Genomic DNA, 15,450 nt, shown 5'->3' with positions numbered 1-15,450 from the left:
TGAGGTGGGCGTCTGATGGCAGAGATCTGGGGGTGTCTGTGGGGTTGAGGCTTGAGGATTTGGGGGTGTCCTGGAAATGTCCGAGACTGGGAAGGCTTTGGAGCATCCCAAAGGCTGAAGTGAGCTGCAGGGCTGGGTCACCTCTTGGGGGATGAGGTGCCGGGATGCACTCCAGGGGGTGGTGGCGGTGGGGCCTGGCGGGCAGCATCTGTGTGCAGAGGCTGAGTTCCAGGAGTGTGGGGGGGTTGGGGGGACGCGGGGTGCCAGGGTCAGTCTCAGGAATTCTGGGTGCAGGTCTCATGTCCTGGGAATCTGGAGGGGGTTTGGGGGCATTTTGTGTGCTAGGGCCAGACCACCCCAGCAGTTCTGGGATGGGAGGTCTGAGTCCATGCAGCAAGAACAGAGGCGAGCAGATCCCTGGTGTGTGTGGGGTGTGTGGGGGGCTGTGTGGGGGGTGTGTGTGTGTAAGGGTGCAATTCACCAGAGGGATCCTCCTGGAGGCTGAGGGAGCGGCTGTCCGCAGCCCCTCCCCCTCCTGCCATCTGAGCTCAGCTCGGGTTTTTGGCTTGGCTGACAGTTCCTCCTTCCCCCACATGGTCGCTAATTATTTTTTTAAAAATCACTGCATGATGCGTTGCCCTCCTGGGGTGAAGGGCAGGAGGCTCGACACCCTGCCGTGGCCCACCCCTTGAGGTCCCCGCCCCTTCCCAGAGTACCCCTTCCCTCAACCGCGTGGCATGCAGCCCCTGGCGCTTATTGCTGAGGTGGAGTTGGGAGGTAGGGGTCCAGGTTGGGGGAGGCATGCAGAGTAGGGGGGAGGTGCCCCAATGTAATTGGCATAATTTGGACGTATTTACACGAGTTGATGGGAGAGGGTGTCCTATGGCTCATGGAGACCTGAGAAGGCTTTATTTGGGGGGGGGCGGAGAGTTGGGGGGCGTGGGCTTTGGCCCCTCCCCCTCCATCCTGGGGCCCAGGTGGGGATGAGGGGCCCGGGGGTGTCTGCTGGCGTGGTCGTCTCCGTTGCATATTATTAATGACTTTTTGATTTTTAAAAAACCCTTTCCCCCACCCCCCACCCCCAGCTCCTTTGACCTTCTTCCCTGTCACCCCCGAGTCCCCCCACGGGGGGGAGGGGAGCGCTAGAGGATGGAGGGCAAGGTTGGGGGGGCGCGGCGGGCGGCCCTGGGAGAGCCAGGGGGAGTGGCAAGGGGCGCGAGGCGCAGGGACACCCCGCTCAGGCCCGCGATGCTGCTCAGGCTGCGGGATTTCTCGTAACCTGGGGGAGGGGCGGAAACACGGGGAGGAAGCATGGAATAGGGGTGCAGGGGAGGGTCCCACAGACAGACCCAAGACAGAGGGAGGGAGGGAGGAGAGAAACAGAACAGAAAGGATACCAGGTGGAGAGACGGAGCCAGGGACAGCGAGAGAGAGAAGGTGAGAGACGGAGAGACAGAGGCCGTCAGACACCGAGACACAGAAAGACGGGGTGCGAGGCGGAGATGGACAGGCGGGCCGAGGAGATGGAGAGAGAGAGAAGTGAACAAATCGGACAGTCAGTCGCATCGAGGAGAAAGGTTCAGACATGGGGAGGGGGGAGAGACTCAGGGTTAGGAGGCGGGGTGGCGCCCACCGAGCCTCCCCCACCCCACCCCATCCCCACGCAGCCCGTCCCCCACCCCTCCCCCATTGGCCCCCTCATCTGAGGCAAAAAGGTGGGGGGCAGCAAGGCGGATGGTGGCAGCAGGGGCATGGGCCGGAGCTCAGGTGGGAGGCATGTGGGGAGCAGCGCGGGAGGACTGGGAGCAGCGGGGGGCTGCGGGCTGGGGCTCGCCTAGCTGCGGGGAAGGAGAGGGGGTGCGGGGCTGGATGGCCGAGCCAGGCTGGCAGTGCCTCTGGGGGCGCGAGAGCAGCTCCAGAGCCCCGGGAGGGGGCAAAGCTGGCTCACCCGCAGGTCGTGGCAGGGGGCCTGTAAGGGGTCAGGGAGTTTCAACAGGAAACTTCCGAGGGGAAGGTTCTAACTGTCTTGACAGCCGGGACCTAAGATTGGGGCCTGAGATCAAGGAGCACCTGTGTGGTCTCTTGGAAGCTTGGGGCCATCTCAAGAGTCCTGCCAGTGTCTGGGACTTCTCCGAGCCGTGCCAAGGGGCTGTCTGGGGGACGGCATCTTGGCCACAGGGGACAGAGCCTGAGGGGGGGTGGAAGCCCACTATCTCGGGGACACCCCCTCCCAGCCATTCCCCATTGCTAACCTGGGGGAAAGGGGCAGGGGGGGACCGAGGGTCTCTCGAGGCCTCAGGCGGTGACAAGAGCTGGGGACAGAAATACACAGAGTCATGGCGGGGGGAGGGTGGTCACAGGGAACCCCCCAACTCAGCCTCACTGTTGGGGGTCGGAGAAACGCCGGATCTCTTCCTCCTCTCTGGTGTTTTCCGGGGGGAGGGGAGCAGTGAAATGGGGGTGGCCAGAGACATCAAATATGGAAGGAGCTTCCGGGGTGGCTGGGGTTGAGGGGGCAGGGAGGAGGCTGGTTAGGAAGGGGGAACAGGTGTGCAGTGTTAGCCTCAGGTGGTTGGCGAGGGAAGATGGAGAAGGGAGAGGTCGTGGGGCAGGTGGGAGACAAGCCAGGAGGAAGGGTCTTGGAAGGAGGGGAGGGGAGCAATAGAGGAGGGGGTCATGGAGGAAGGAGAGGAAGGGGAAAGTGAGGGGGTGTCCAGGACTCAGTCAGCCCCATCAGCTCCAGCCATTATTTGAGTTCAATGAATGGATTTCGGCATCAGAGGCAAGAGAAGCAGAGACCTCCCACCCACCCCCAGCCCTCCCCCAGCCCTCCCTCACCCACATTCCCAAATCCTCCCCGCTCCCACTGCCCCTCAATTCCAAGGGGCCCATCCAGACCTGAAGGTGAGGGACAAAGGGTGGGAACGGGACTGGGTGCAAGCAGGGAGGGGGTGAGATGGGGGCAGGGAGGGGCTGGTAATGAGATGAAAATGGAAGATGGGGGGGGGGTTGCAACAAGGAGAGGTGGAGGGAAGGGACGGAACAAAAGCCAGACAGTCCCCTCTGGGTTCTGTCTGAGCCAGGAAGCCTGGGTTCTCATCTCCTCTGCTGTGACCTGGGGTCAGCCATGGCCTTCCCTGACCTTCTGTGAAACAAGGGGGCTTAAACAAGCCTGTCCTGGGGGCTCCCCAAGTCCTGCTACAGCATCTCCTTAGCCGGGGGCAGGGATTTCGGATGCATCTCTGTATTTCTAAGGAAGATCCCACAGGTGCTTGTTGAGAGTGTGATGGATCAACTTCCTTCAGGTGGCTCTTCATCACTTTGAGGGTCAATCCAGCCTCTCCCGGAGGCCAAAGATACCCTCCTGGTCCTCTGCACAGGCTCTGTCTGGCACCCCTCTCCCTGCAGCTGCTCGGCTCTGGCCACACCTTCCTCCTCGCTTTTCCTTTAAACACCAAGCTCATCCCCCTGGGTAACTCAGGACCTTTGCACTTCCTGTTCCCTCATCCTGGCAGCCCCATTTTACCTTTCAGGCATCATGTCACCTCAAAAAGCCCGTCCACAGACCCTCTTATCTGGAGTGGCCAGAGGATTTTTTTCCCACTTGTTTACTTTCTGCTTCCTCCAGTCAGGGGGTATCAAACTTTTCCTGTAAAGGGCCAGGTAGTAAATAATTTCGGCTCTGTGGGCCAGACAGTCTCTGTCGCAAATATTTATCCTACTGTTGTAGCATAACAGTGGCTATGTTCCAATAAAGCTTTATTTACAAAACAGCTGGCCGACAGAGCTGGTCCGTGGGCTGGAGGATGCCGACCCACGGCCTGGGGTATACACTGAGGGCGGCTCTCTCTGCAGTCAGTACCGAGTCCCCAGGGCCCGGAACTGCGCCCTCGGTGATTAGCTGCCGAGTGAATGAACGGACGGGTGGATGCAGCTAGGGGCCAGCTAGGGTGGCTGTGAGGATGCAGGAGGGATGTTAAATTCCCGGCTCGTGCCAAGTGCTTGGTTACGTTTGCCGGATTTACTGGCCTCGCCAGGCCACTCTGCAGCCCTTTCCCTGCTGTTCCCTGACTGTCTCCTTCCTTCCTTCCCCAAGAGTCCAGAGCTGACCTGCTTCTCCCCAGGTCCCTGGACAAGGGCCCGGCCCCTCAGCCGGCCCTGCTTTCCAGCCTCAGCTGTCCTCCAGCCTCCAGTCTCCTGGCTTTGCGTGTGCTTGTCCCTCTGTCACTACTGTCTGACAGGATCACTTCCTCGCTGGCAGCCAGGATAACTATCAGTTATCAATTCCTTCAGAAAGCCTTTCCTGTCCCTTCCTTCTACTCCGGCATCTTTTTCGTGTTCCTCTTACTGTTTGACCCTGTGCCACCTCCATATCCACATATGTCATCGCCTCAAATAGCGACTTTCTCCCACTGTGTCGGCCTCCCCCACCAAACCCAGCTCCTGGGGAGGGTCGGGTTGATTTTGTTCACTGAATTCCCCGTGTGGGGACCTTTGGGTGCCTTGTAAGCTGGCCAGTTCACAAATGACTGAATGGGTGGCCGAGTCTTTCTCATCCCATCTGGCACCCCGAAGTGTGACCTGGGTGTGCACCCCGTTTTCTCGGTTGAATTTTTAAAAACCCAGAAGGGGAGGCAGGGAGAGAGGTGTCGATGGGGGTGAGGATGGGGGTCAGTCGTGAGGGCTGGGAGGGAGGTCAGGCACATGGTGGGGAGGGCTGGGGTTAGTTCCAGGGGGTTAGTGAGGAGCAGGGCTAGTCCTGGGAGGGTGGGTGTGGGGTCAGCGTCAGGACTGAAGGTTAATTAGATGGAGCTCTTCATGGTGAAGGGGCAGGAGTCTCGGTCAGTGGGGGCTACATGTTCTCAGAGGGGTTAGTCAAGAGGGGGGTTCAGAGGACAGGGGCTACTTACCCCGGGGGGGAGGGGGCTCGTCCACTAGGGGGATATCCAGGCCGCAGCGTTGGCGTTGAGGTCGGGCAAGAAGCTTGGGGGGCCTGGCTTACGCCAGTCTGGGGGGGGCAGTGGGGGAGCACCGGTGGCTGGGGGTGGGGGAAGAGGCCAGAGGGTTGGGGTGGGGGAAATGGAGATGCAATAAAGACAGGTGAAGGGTCAGTGGTGAGGAAACTGGGGGTGGGGTTTCTGGGAGGGAGGAGGTCTGGGGAGGGGATGGGGGAAGGGAAGTCCAATACCTCCTCCCCAGTCCCCTCTCCCCCCTCCCCTGGGGGAGGCGAGAGAGGGAGGGTCCCAGGGGGCCAGTGGAAGGCACCTCACCTTTCCGGATGGAGCCATCAGGGGAAGGGGCATAGTCCGTGAGAAGGAAGCAGGCTCGATCCCGGCTGTAGCGGCCCCGGCTCCCAGGGGTGATGGGGCTCTTGTCTTCCGGGGACATGGCGGGCTGGTCGATGGCTGGGCAATCCTCATGGGCAAGTGCAGCTGCTGCTGGGTCCCCATTGGGGCGGGGATCTGCATCCCCAGAGTCAGACAGAGACACAAAGGAAAGAGTGAGATGTGAAAATGCACGGTGGGAGTGAGACTAGCAAGGAGAGGGTGTTGTCGAACTTGGGTGCTGGAAGATGATGAAAGGGCAGGGTGTCAGAAAGAGGTGACAGGAGGGGCTCAATTGGGATCAGGGTGGTAGGGGGCATGGCTGGTGGATTTGGGCAGGTCACTGGGGAAGGGTGTTGAGTGTTGGGAAGGACAACAGGGTAGGGAGAGGTGGTTAGGGGATGGTGGGTGGAGGTGAGCACAAGGAGGAGGTTGAGGGTGAGTGTTAGGAAGTGGTAGTCAGGTGTTAGTCGCTGGGAAAGGCAGGTCTGGGGTTGGGTGTTGGGCATTTGGAGGGAAGGACATGGGCAAGAGGTGGTTGGGAAGCAAGCTGGGTGCTGGGAAGGAGGCTGGGACAGAGTGTTGGGTGGGGTGGTTGGTTGAAGTGCAATGAGTAGGGCAGGACTGGGGTAAAGTGTTGGGTTGGTAGGGTATTGGGCTGGGGTAGATAGCTGGGGGGAATGTAGGGGCTGTTTAGGGAGGGACGTTGAACACTGGAAAGGACACAGTAGGGAAGGGTTAAGAAGGTGACAGGTGAGGGAGGGGGAAGTGGGGGTCCCCCAGGCTCTGACTCGGGCTATTTTTAATTGGTGTGAAACTGGGTCAGTGGCTGAGGGAGCAAGATGGGGGCCAGGCGGCCCAGCTCCCTTTCTTGACCTACTTAAGACATGGGGGTGGGGCCGACCAGCATCTCCCTCCTCCCAAACTGACACCCCACTCACTGCCTCTGAAGCACAGATTCCCCTGGGGGGAGTGACACACACAGGCCCAGTCAACTCTTCTATCTCCCTGGTCTCAACTCTTCCTCTTGGCAACATCTCTGCGAAACTCTCAGACCCTCTGTGCAGAGCCAGAGGTTGGGCCCTGAGTCCCGAGTCACTGTCCAGTCAAATGGCCTTCCACCCTCTCGGCCCATCTCCCCTGGCCGCTGACTCTTCACTTTTAGTTTTCAGTCTTGTCTCCTCTCTGTCTCAGTTATTCAAACCTAAACTCTGCTGCTGACCCCCCCCCACGGCTCCCTCCATCTCTGACCTCTCTCTCTCTCCTTCTCAATGACAATCTCTTGGTTTCAGACTGTGGCTTTTAGACTCTTTTCTCAGGGTCTCTTGTCTCTAGCCAGCCCATGGTTCACGTGAGACCCTCTCTCCCTGGTCCCCCTGAACACTTTGGCTGCAAGTCTGTCTCTCCCCAAAACTGTCTCTTTCACATGAAATCTCTCTGTCATTGTCTATTTCTGTGCCACTTCTCTGGCCTCAGCAATTACTATTCACTTTTCTCTCCCTTCTCTGTTGCTGACCACCGCATCTCTCCGAAATCTCAGCATCCACCTCCTGCCCCCCTCAGAACCTCCCCACCTCCTCCCATGCATCTCCACCGGTGCCCCCACACCCCCCTCGTGCCCTTCCTCACCTGCCCGGTTGATCTCAATCACTTCCTCCTGAGCCAATGGGCAAGGCTCCCCAGGGGCTGGCAGAGGGGGCAGCCCCATGATCCCGAGTCCACCCGCTCCCCCCCTGAGCAGCCCAGGGTGCGAGTGGGGCCCCGGAGGGTAGGCCCCGGCCATAGTCACCCCCATGGAGGGCGGGGTGATGGGTGGTGGGGGGCTGATACCACCACTGCCGTGGTGAGGGGGCGGCGGGGGCGGCAGTGGCGGGTCAGGCTTGCAGTAGTTGGGCGAGCCGGGCAGCGGGGGCCGCGGGATGTGTTTGTTCTTCTTCTTGGGCAGCTTCTGCTTGGCCATGGCCAGCGAATAGTACATGCCGAAGTTGTTGACAATGACGGGCACGGGCATGGCGATGGTGAGCACCCCAGCCAGGGCACACAGCGCCCCCACCAGCATCCCCGACCACGTCTTGGGGTACATGTCTCCATAGCCCAGGGTTGTCATGGTGACCACGGCCCACCAGAAGCCGATGGGGATGTTCTTGAAGTAGGTGTGGTTGGAGCCCAGGATGTCGTCGGGGTCGGCGCCAATGCGCTCGGCGTAGTAGATCATGGTGGCGAAGATGAGCACGCCCAGTGCCAGGAAGATGATGAGCAGCAGGAACTCGTTGGTGCTGGCGCGCAGCGTGTGGCCCAGCACGCGCAGCCCCACGAAGTGGCGCGTGAGCTTGAAGATGCGCAGGATGCGCACGAAGCGCACCACCCGCAGGAAGCCCAGCACGTCCTTGGCGGCCTTGGAGCTGAGGCCCGACAGGCCCACCTCGAGATAGAAGGGCAGGATGGCCACACAGTCGATGATGTTGAGGCTGCTCTTGAGAAACTCCACCTTGTCCGGGCAGAAGGTGATGCGCATGAGGAACTCAAAGGTGAACCAGACCACACACACGCCCTCCACGTAGGTCAGGAAGGGCTCCGTCTCCACTTCCACGTTGGTGACGTTCTCCGGCGGGGCCCCGGGGATCGGGGAGGCCTGCGTCACCGTCTTGTTGATGATGTGGATGAAGCCCTCGTGGGTCTCCAGGCAGAAGGTGGTGATGGAGATGAGAATGAAGAAGAGGGAGGCGAAGGCCACATACTGCGGGGCGGGGTGGGGGAGAGAAGGCGAAAGGTGACCGGGCATCTGGTCAACCAGCCAGCTCCACATGACCCTCCCAGGGCTTCCTTTCCCAGCCCCAAATGCTTCCCTCTCTGATCCCCTCTCCACTCAGGCTAGCAAAAGGGAAGGCAGAGGGCCAGAGGCGGCTGTCTCCCAGCCCCGAGGAGGGGCTGGCCCCAGTAGCTGCAGCACAATGGACGGCTTCCATCCCCGAAACAGCAATTTCTGGCCCCATGCTCTGTTTCCTAGACCACCTTCCCTCACCCTCCCATCCCCATGTCCAATCTCTGGGCTCTGCTTTAGAATCCAGGCGGGCCAGGGGAGACTAAGATCACATACCCTCTGTGGCTCAGAGGGTTTGCAGATGGGCCTGGAGCTGAGGGAAGGGGAAGGGGAGGTGGGTGCGAAGGCAGAACCATGAGGCAGCTAAGAGTAAAACCTTGGGTTTGAATCCAGCCTTCCCCCGCCTAACTTGGGCAAGGCGATTAAGTTTGCCAATCCTCAAGCTTTTATAGGATTGTTGTAAGAATTACATTAGATATGTAGACAAACGACCTGGCTGCAAAAACAGTGCTTGGCCCTGTGTCTGGAACTCAGGCCTGAGCTTTTATGAGGGTATGGGAGCATCATTTAGTGGGGGGCAAAGTAGGGGCCTCAGAAAGGAGCCAGGGTTTACAGACCTTGGTGCCAATGTCTGAGCCCCAGGAAAGTGAGAAGGCTGGTGAGGCCCTCACCCACAGAGGAAGGGCAGGGGTGGAACCACAACGTGGAGGAGGGGTGTTAGGGCCCCGAAGGTGGAAGAAGTGGTGTCAAGTCTGCAGAAAGGAAAGGGGGATACAGATGAGGAGAGGTGGGGTTTAAGGCTCTTAAGAGGAAGGGGGAGTCAAGACCTCGGGGAGAGGGCAGGACTAGGGCCAAAAAAAGGTGAGGGGGCTTTTCAGAGGTGCAGAGAATTGGGGGTGGAAGCGTGCCTGGTCATTTCAGGATAGGGGATGACCAGAATCCTGCCAAACAATGTTGTGGGATTTGATGAAAGCCTTGAGGAAGCGAGAGGATGGGATCAAGATCTTGAAGAAGGGGATGGACCAGGTCCTTAGAGATGATAGTGGGCTTTACCAAATACGTCGAGGGGAAGGAGTGAGGTTAGGCCTTGGTGAGGGAAGGGAATCAGTGTTGGGGCAGAGGGGGCTCTACTCAGATGAGTAGAGGAGGAAGGGCCTGGGGTGCAGAGAAGAGAGGGGGCCCAGGGTCAGGCTGCGGAGGACCCTAACCCTTGGGGTGGGCTGGGGGTCAGCGAGGGCCCCCTCTGCCCCGCCCCCCTCTTCGTTTCTCCGCAGTGGTTTAAGAGGCCACAGGCCGCCGCAGAGCGCATGCCTGGAGCTCCCCCTCCCGCCCCGAGCCGGGCGCGCGGCGCAGGCTGCGGCACCGCAGTGGGGGCGGGCCGGCGGGGCCGGGGGCGGGGCGCAGGCCGCCAGCACCGCGGACAGTTCCCTCGCCGCAGTGCGCAGCCGCAGCAGCTGGGCGCCGTCTTAACCCCTTCGGGGCCGCAACTAGGCGGGCGGCGCGCAGCCGCAGAGCCGCCGCTTCGCAGCTGGAGGCCGCGGGCCCGGAGCTAGATTAACTCCTTCCCTCCCAGGACACAGAAGGGAAGGTGGGCTCCGCCGCTGTGCGAAGCTGGAGAGACCGGACAGCGTCGGGACTGGGTTAACCCCTTGCCCCGAGATGGTTCAAAAGCAGGAGTAGGAGGGCATTGAAGTCCCTGCAAGAAGGAAAGGAGATATTACAGGGAAGGGGGGGGTAGTACCAGACCCTCCACTTTTCATTGGCCTCAGCTCCCAACTCTACCGAACTATCTATCTGGAGGCTAGAAAGTGATTAGCAAGCTGTGGATGCTCAAAAAATATTCGTGCGGTAAATGAGTGCCCCCCCACCGTAGCTGTCCCGGGCATCTAATCTCACCTCAGCACCCCTCAACGGGGTCGCAAGAAGGAAGGGAGCCCCAGGCCATGGAGGGAAAGGAGCCACTCAAGTTGAGGGGGCATCTAGGGCCATGTCCCTTCTGTACCTCATCCTTCTCACCTATCCCCACCCAACCCCAAATCTCGCCAACTCAGCGCTTCCTGGGGACCAAACTTTATGCGGTGCCTCCGGGCCCCCCTCCCCCTTGTTCCCTCCCCCAGCGTGAATGCGGCATTGCGGCTCCGTGTCCTTCCCAACTCAGGACGAGGCACCGTGGGGGGAGGGGGCCGAACCGGCTCCTCGGGGTGCTTGGGTCCCCAGGAGGCCAGGAGGGGTCCCTGAAGTGGCCGCTCTTTCCCTCTTTCTAATTCTGCCCATTTTGAACGGCCCTCCTCTCTTCCCACGCAGGGAGGGAGTGAGGGGCAGGGAGCGATCCAGGGGAGAACTAGGGGGAAGGGTAGCTATTTAGCCTAGGAAGTTACAAAGGTTTGAAGTTATAAAAGTTTTGGGGGGAAGATGAAGGGAGTTGAGGGGAAATCTGGAATTTCAAAGATGTGCTGGAGGAAAGATAAGGCTGGAGGTGTGTGCGCTCTTTGGTTCACCTTGGGGATGGGGGAGAAGCGGAGGAGCTCAGTCCAGGCCTTTGGACTTGGGGGGTGGGGGCTTCGGAAAGGGGGAGCAAGCAGGGCCGGGGTGGGGTGGAGAGACACCAAGGCAGGGTAGAAAGAAGTGGGAGCTATTTTGAGAAGGAAGTTTGGGGGCTGCTAACTTGAGGGGAGTCCCAAGAATTAAACTTATGTAAAGTTCTGGAGAAGAAAAAGTCATTTATCCACCAGGAAGGGGCCGGGGGCTGGGGGGCCAGGGGGCCGTCCCAGAGAGAGGGAGCAGGCTGTGCGGCTTAGACGGTGGAAGGGAGAGCTGGGAGAGCCTACGGGTGGGGAGGGTGCAATTCTGCGGAGCACTCGGGAGGTTCTGAAGGCGACAGGGTAGCATGGGGCTCAGGGGAAACAGGCGGTGAGAGGCTCCGGGGAGGCCTGGAGCTTTCCGCGGAAAAGTCCTTGGGACGGGGGGGCTGGCCTGGAGGACACAGGAAGGGACCTGAACACCGTGGAGCCCCAAGGATCCCAGGGGGAAAGATGTCTGAGCCAGAGCAAGTGGTTTGGAGGTTCAGAGGGGTCCATGAGGCTCTGAAGTTGGGGTGGGGGACTCTTCTGAGACTTTGAGGGTAGAAGCAGCAGGGGAGTTCAAAAATAGCCACGAGACTCAAACTTGGAGGGGGCCAGCGAGAGAGCCAAAGGGCAAAGGAATCGGGGAACTGAGGGCTGCAGAGGAGGCTTGGGGGGGAGCGGTCTGCAGGGGGCAGAGAAAGGAGGCAGTTTTCACGGGCCTGGGACACTTTGAGGGTTAGGAAAAGGTGTCTTTTGAGGGTCAGGGGATGGTCCAAGAAACTGAGGGCTGGGGAGAGGTCCTCTGAGGGTCTGAGGAGTGGCCAAGAGAAGTGAGTTTAGAGGGGCTCGGATGGCTGGGGGTTGGGGAAAAGTCTTCTGAAGGCCTCCAGGGGTCCAGGAAAGGCGGGGGTGAGGTTGTTCAGACAAGCCCAGGAGAAAGTCCCTAAGGGTCTAGGGTGACCTAGAGAAGCGGGGTGAGGTTTTAAGGGATCTGGGGGATTCTGAAGGTTGGGGAAACGTCTTCTGGGGGTCTGAGGATGGCTGGGGGCGAGGAGGGCTGGTTTCCAAGGAGAGCAGGAGACTCAGGGTTGGGATGAGAGGCTTCTGAGAGACTGGGAGGCTGAGGGAGATCCGGAGGGGCTGGGACAGGCCCTGGGATTCCGAGGGCTGGGTGGGCGCTCCTGGGGGTCTGGGAGCGCCAGGAGGGGGGAGGGGTGGGGGCCCCGACAGCGCGCTCACCCTGGCGGCCCGAGACGAGTAGGGGTCCTCGAAGAGCGCCCACACGCGAGGTTGCCAGCGGCGCCACCACGTGCCGCCCGCGCCGCCCGCGCCCCCTGGCGGTCCCCCGGCGCCGCCGCCCGCTTCCTGGAAGCAGAGGCGCTTGAGCTCGCCGCCCGCGCCGTCCAGGCCGCCGCCGCCCACGCCCGCCTCGTCGTCCAGGCCCGCGTCGTGGGCCCCCGCGGCGTTGCCAGAGTTGGCGGCGCCCGAAGAGTCGGGCGCCTCGAAGGAATCGAGCGCCTCCTCGGCATCACGGTGCTGCCGGTAGGTCATCCAGCAGCAGGCCTCCACGTCGGTCTCGTCGATGCCCCAGAAGCCCAGCTCCTCCTCGAAGAGCGGCCCGCACACGTCGGACGGGCAGTGCAGCTTGCCCGTGCGGTAGTAGTTGAGCACGTAGGCGAAGACGCCCGGGTGCCGATCGAAGAAGAACTCGTCCGTGCCGGGGTCGTAGTCGAAGCGCGCCGCCGCCTCCGGCTCGGTCAGGCAGGCCAGCCGCGTCCCCGGCAGGGTGCGCAGCGTCGAGCGGTACGTCTCATGGCGCACGCCGCCCACGTTGATCACGATCTTGCCGCTGTCGCCACCGCCGCCGCTGTGCCGCCCCATGGCCGCCGCCGGCAGCCCGGGGCATGGCTCGGCGCGCCGGTCCCCGGGCCCGCGGGATGCCGGGGGGCCCGCCGGGGACGCGGCGGGGCCGGGCTGCGCAGGCAGCTGCTGCTGCTGCGGCAGCGGCGGCGGGGGCAGCGGCGGAGGGGAGTCGGGAGGCTGCGGCGGTTGCGCCGGCTGCTGCTTGCTGGCCCCCTGGCGCCCGCGGAAGGACGAGACGCAGACTGAGCTCAGCATTGGACGGGGGGCGGGGCTGGAGGGGCCGGTCCTTGGTGGGCGGGGCCTCAGGGGGGCGACAGACGTGATTGGGTGGAAAAAACTATAGATGGAGGCGGGGTCTAGGGAGGGGAGCAGCCAAAGTGATTGGCCTGCAGGGTGGTGGGGCGGGGTTGAAGCGGAGAGAAGGGCCGGGGCTCTAACCCAGCCGAGCTGAACCGGCGGGGCAGCAGGTGAAACACACCGATTGGGTCTTTCGGGGAGCAGGGGCGGGTGAGGTGTTAAAGGAGACGGGACGCGCCCCGAATGTGGGCTGGCGCGGCAGCACAAAGAGGAGGCAGGATTAGATAAAAGAAAGAGAGCTGATTAAACTGAAAAAAGGATGGGGCGGAGCAGAGGAAAGGAACAAGTCCAAGCTGTTTAAAGAGGCATGACCGGCCTTGACGGACGGAGCGAGGGGGCGGGGCCGCAATGGGGGAGACCGTTCTGATTGGACAGAGAAGGAATCGCGGGCCGGACCTAAAGTGTGGATAAGCAGAAAATGGTGGGGAAGGACTGCTGGAGACTGCGGGGTTGGGCTCCTAACATTGCTCGGACTGGGAAGGGCGGGTCTTAAAAAGAGGCGGGGTCGGGGGGAAAAAAGTAGTAGAAATGTCTTGATTGGTCTGGGAGAATGAGGGGACGGGACTAAACGAGGGCGGGAGCTGGAAATGGAGAGTTCGGAGTACTGTCAAGCGAAATGGCAATAGGCTGCTGGGCTGAGAGGGGCTAGGGCAGGGGTTACAGGAACTGAGACCCGGGGAGAAGAGGCGGAGATGAGCGAGGCCTGTGAACCTGAGAGCGTCTGGCTTGGAATACCTGTCGGGGCAAGGTAAAGAAAAGGCGGGGCTGGGGCTGCAAATTTGGCCTGATTAGTCGGGGCTGGACCGGGATAATTAGTGTCAGGATGTTTGGGGCGGGACTGAGGAAGGTGGGTGGGGTCTAGGAATGGTAGAAAATGTCTTGAATGGGCTGTGGGAAGGGGAGACAAGGAAGGAGAGAGGCTTTAAGGGGCTTGAAAGCAACTAGGCTAGGCTGGGCAGGGCTAAGAGAGGGTGAAGAATGGGAGTTGGGAATGCTAAGGGACCTGCAAAGAATACAAAGCTACCAGGCTAGACGGGGGAGAGGGGACCTGGAACGGGGAGTCTTGGGAACCAGAGAACCTGGGAGTCCTAAGGGTCAATAAGGACTTAGAGGGTAGGGCGAAAACTTCCAGCTGGGGAGGGAAAGAGTACGAGATCTAGATAACGGCAGACTGCAGACGGGATAGCTAAAGGATGGATGAGGACTTGTGAAGAAGGAGCCCGAAGGAAGGAAGAGCGGGAGAAACCAAAGCGCCAGGAAGCACAGACTCCGGGAGGGAGCAACAGGCGGAGCCCATGGGAAACAGGGCGGGTTGAGACGTTAGAGTCCTGGTGGGCGGGGAGAGATGGGGAGGAGGGCGGGGCTAATGGAAGGCGGGGCCAAAACTAGGCTTCCCGTCCGGGAGCGGGCCCGGCCCCGCCCCCTAGGCTGGCCCGGCGGCCGGCGGCCGGCGGCAGGGCGCAGGCGCAGGGCTGGGGCGGGGCCAGCGGCTGCGGCTGGGGCTGCGGCGGGAGGCAGTGCCTGTGGGAGCGGAGGGGGCGGGTCAGGGGCTGCGGGGCTCCTCGCGCGGCTCGGTCCCTGGCCCGCCGCCGCCTTCTGCAGGTGCGGCGGCTGGTTCGTATCGCGTCCCCCCACCCCCGCTCCCGTTTCTGTGTTTCTTTTGTCCCCTTTCTCTAAGCATTTGTACTCCCGTCTCTGCCCTCTGCCTCCTCTTCTAAGTCTCCCTCCCTCTGGGTGGCTGTCCCATTGCTCTCTGAATGTGGCCCCCTCCTTCTGAGTCTTTGCTCATCTTTTAAGCCACGGAATCCTCTCCCATGACTGTGCCTCGGTACTTTCCACCCCCAGTCTCTTTCTCTTGGTCTTTGCATCTTTCCCTCGGGGATTTGTCTTTCCCTCGAGGCCTCTGTCCCCGAGTCTCCGTCCCTCCTCTTTGTGCCTCTGTCCTACACTACCCACTCCCACCCCCGACCCCAGGCTTTATTCTCCCACTCTCTGGATCTCTACCTATTCACCTGGGCCTGGGCCCATCACTCTTGTTATCTGACCTCCCTCCCTGTGTCTCTTCCCCCTCCCCTGGCTCCGCACTCCCCCACTGCCTTTTCTCTTTCTGCTCTTTCTCTTTTTGTCTGTCCCCTCCATGGGTCTCTATTACCCCCTTCCCGGGTCTTTTTCACCCCCTTCTGAGTCTCTGTCCCCCTCTCTCTGGGTCTCTGCCCACACTTCTTTAGGACTCTGTCCGGTGTCCTTCAGTCTCTGCCCCTGTCTCTAGACCTCTGTCTCTTTCTCTCAGGCCCCCCCCCCCATCCCCTCTAACCCCCATCCTGGCCAGGACACTAGGCTGCGTCACTGCCGGGTGTTGCAGAAGTGGGGTTTGTCCTGCAGACTAGAGAGGTAGTTTCCATCACCCCTCAGACCCTGGGCTCCCCACTGCCGGGATTCAGCATCCTCCAGTCCTCAAGCCCCGGACAAGCCCCAGGAGGACAGAGAAAATACATCAGGGCTCCCTGTTCTCCTCTGCCCC

The 15,450-nt window shown here is 61.1% G+C and overlaps 1 protein-coding gene across 4 annotated transcripts; it reads right to left on the bottom strand.

Annotated features, from left to right (window-relative positions):
* Positions 1–1,142: 1,142 nt before the first annotated feature.
* Positions 1,143–12,827, bottom strand: KCNC3 (potassium voltage-gated channel subfamily C member 3; the record flags this gene model as incomplete). 4 transcript variants are annotated; one of them, XM_081117957.1, is made up of 4 exons in its annotated part: positions 1,143–1,279; positions 5,271–5,462; positions 6,954–8,061; positions 11,949–12,827. In XM_081117957.1, the coding sequence occupies 4 exons, from the start codon at positions 12,825–12,827 to the stop codon at positions 1,143–1,145; spliced, it is 2,316 nt and encodes a 771-aa protein (XP_080974083.1). The 4 variants fall into 4 exon arrangements, with proteins under 4 accessions (XP_080974083.1, XP_080974082.1, XP_080974081.1 ...); XM_081117956.1 differs by lacking the exon at positions 1,143–1,279 and adding an exon at positions 2,210–2,312; XM_081117955.1 differs by lacking the exon at positions 1,143–1,279 and adding an exon at positions 4,911–5,008.
* Positions 12,828–15,450: the final 2,623 nt, after the last annotated feature.

Source organism: Miniopterus schreibersii (genome assembly GCF_964146895.1).
Source record: "Miniopterus schreibersii genome assembly, chromosome: 18".
NCBI lineage: Eukaryota > Metazoa > Chordata > Mammalia > Chiroptera > Miniopteridae > Miniopterus > Miniopterus schreibersii.
Note: the sequence above shows the minus strand (reverse complement) of the source record. Positions and strands in the feature narration are given on the sequence as shown.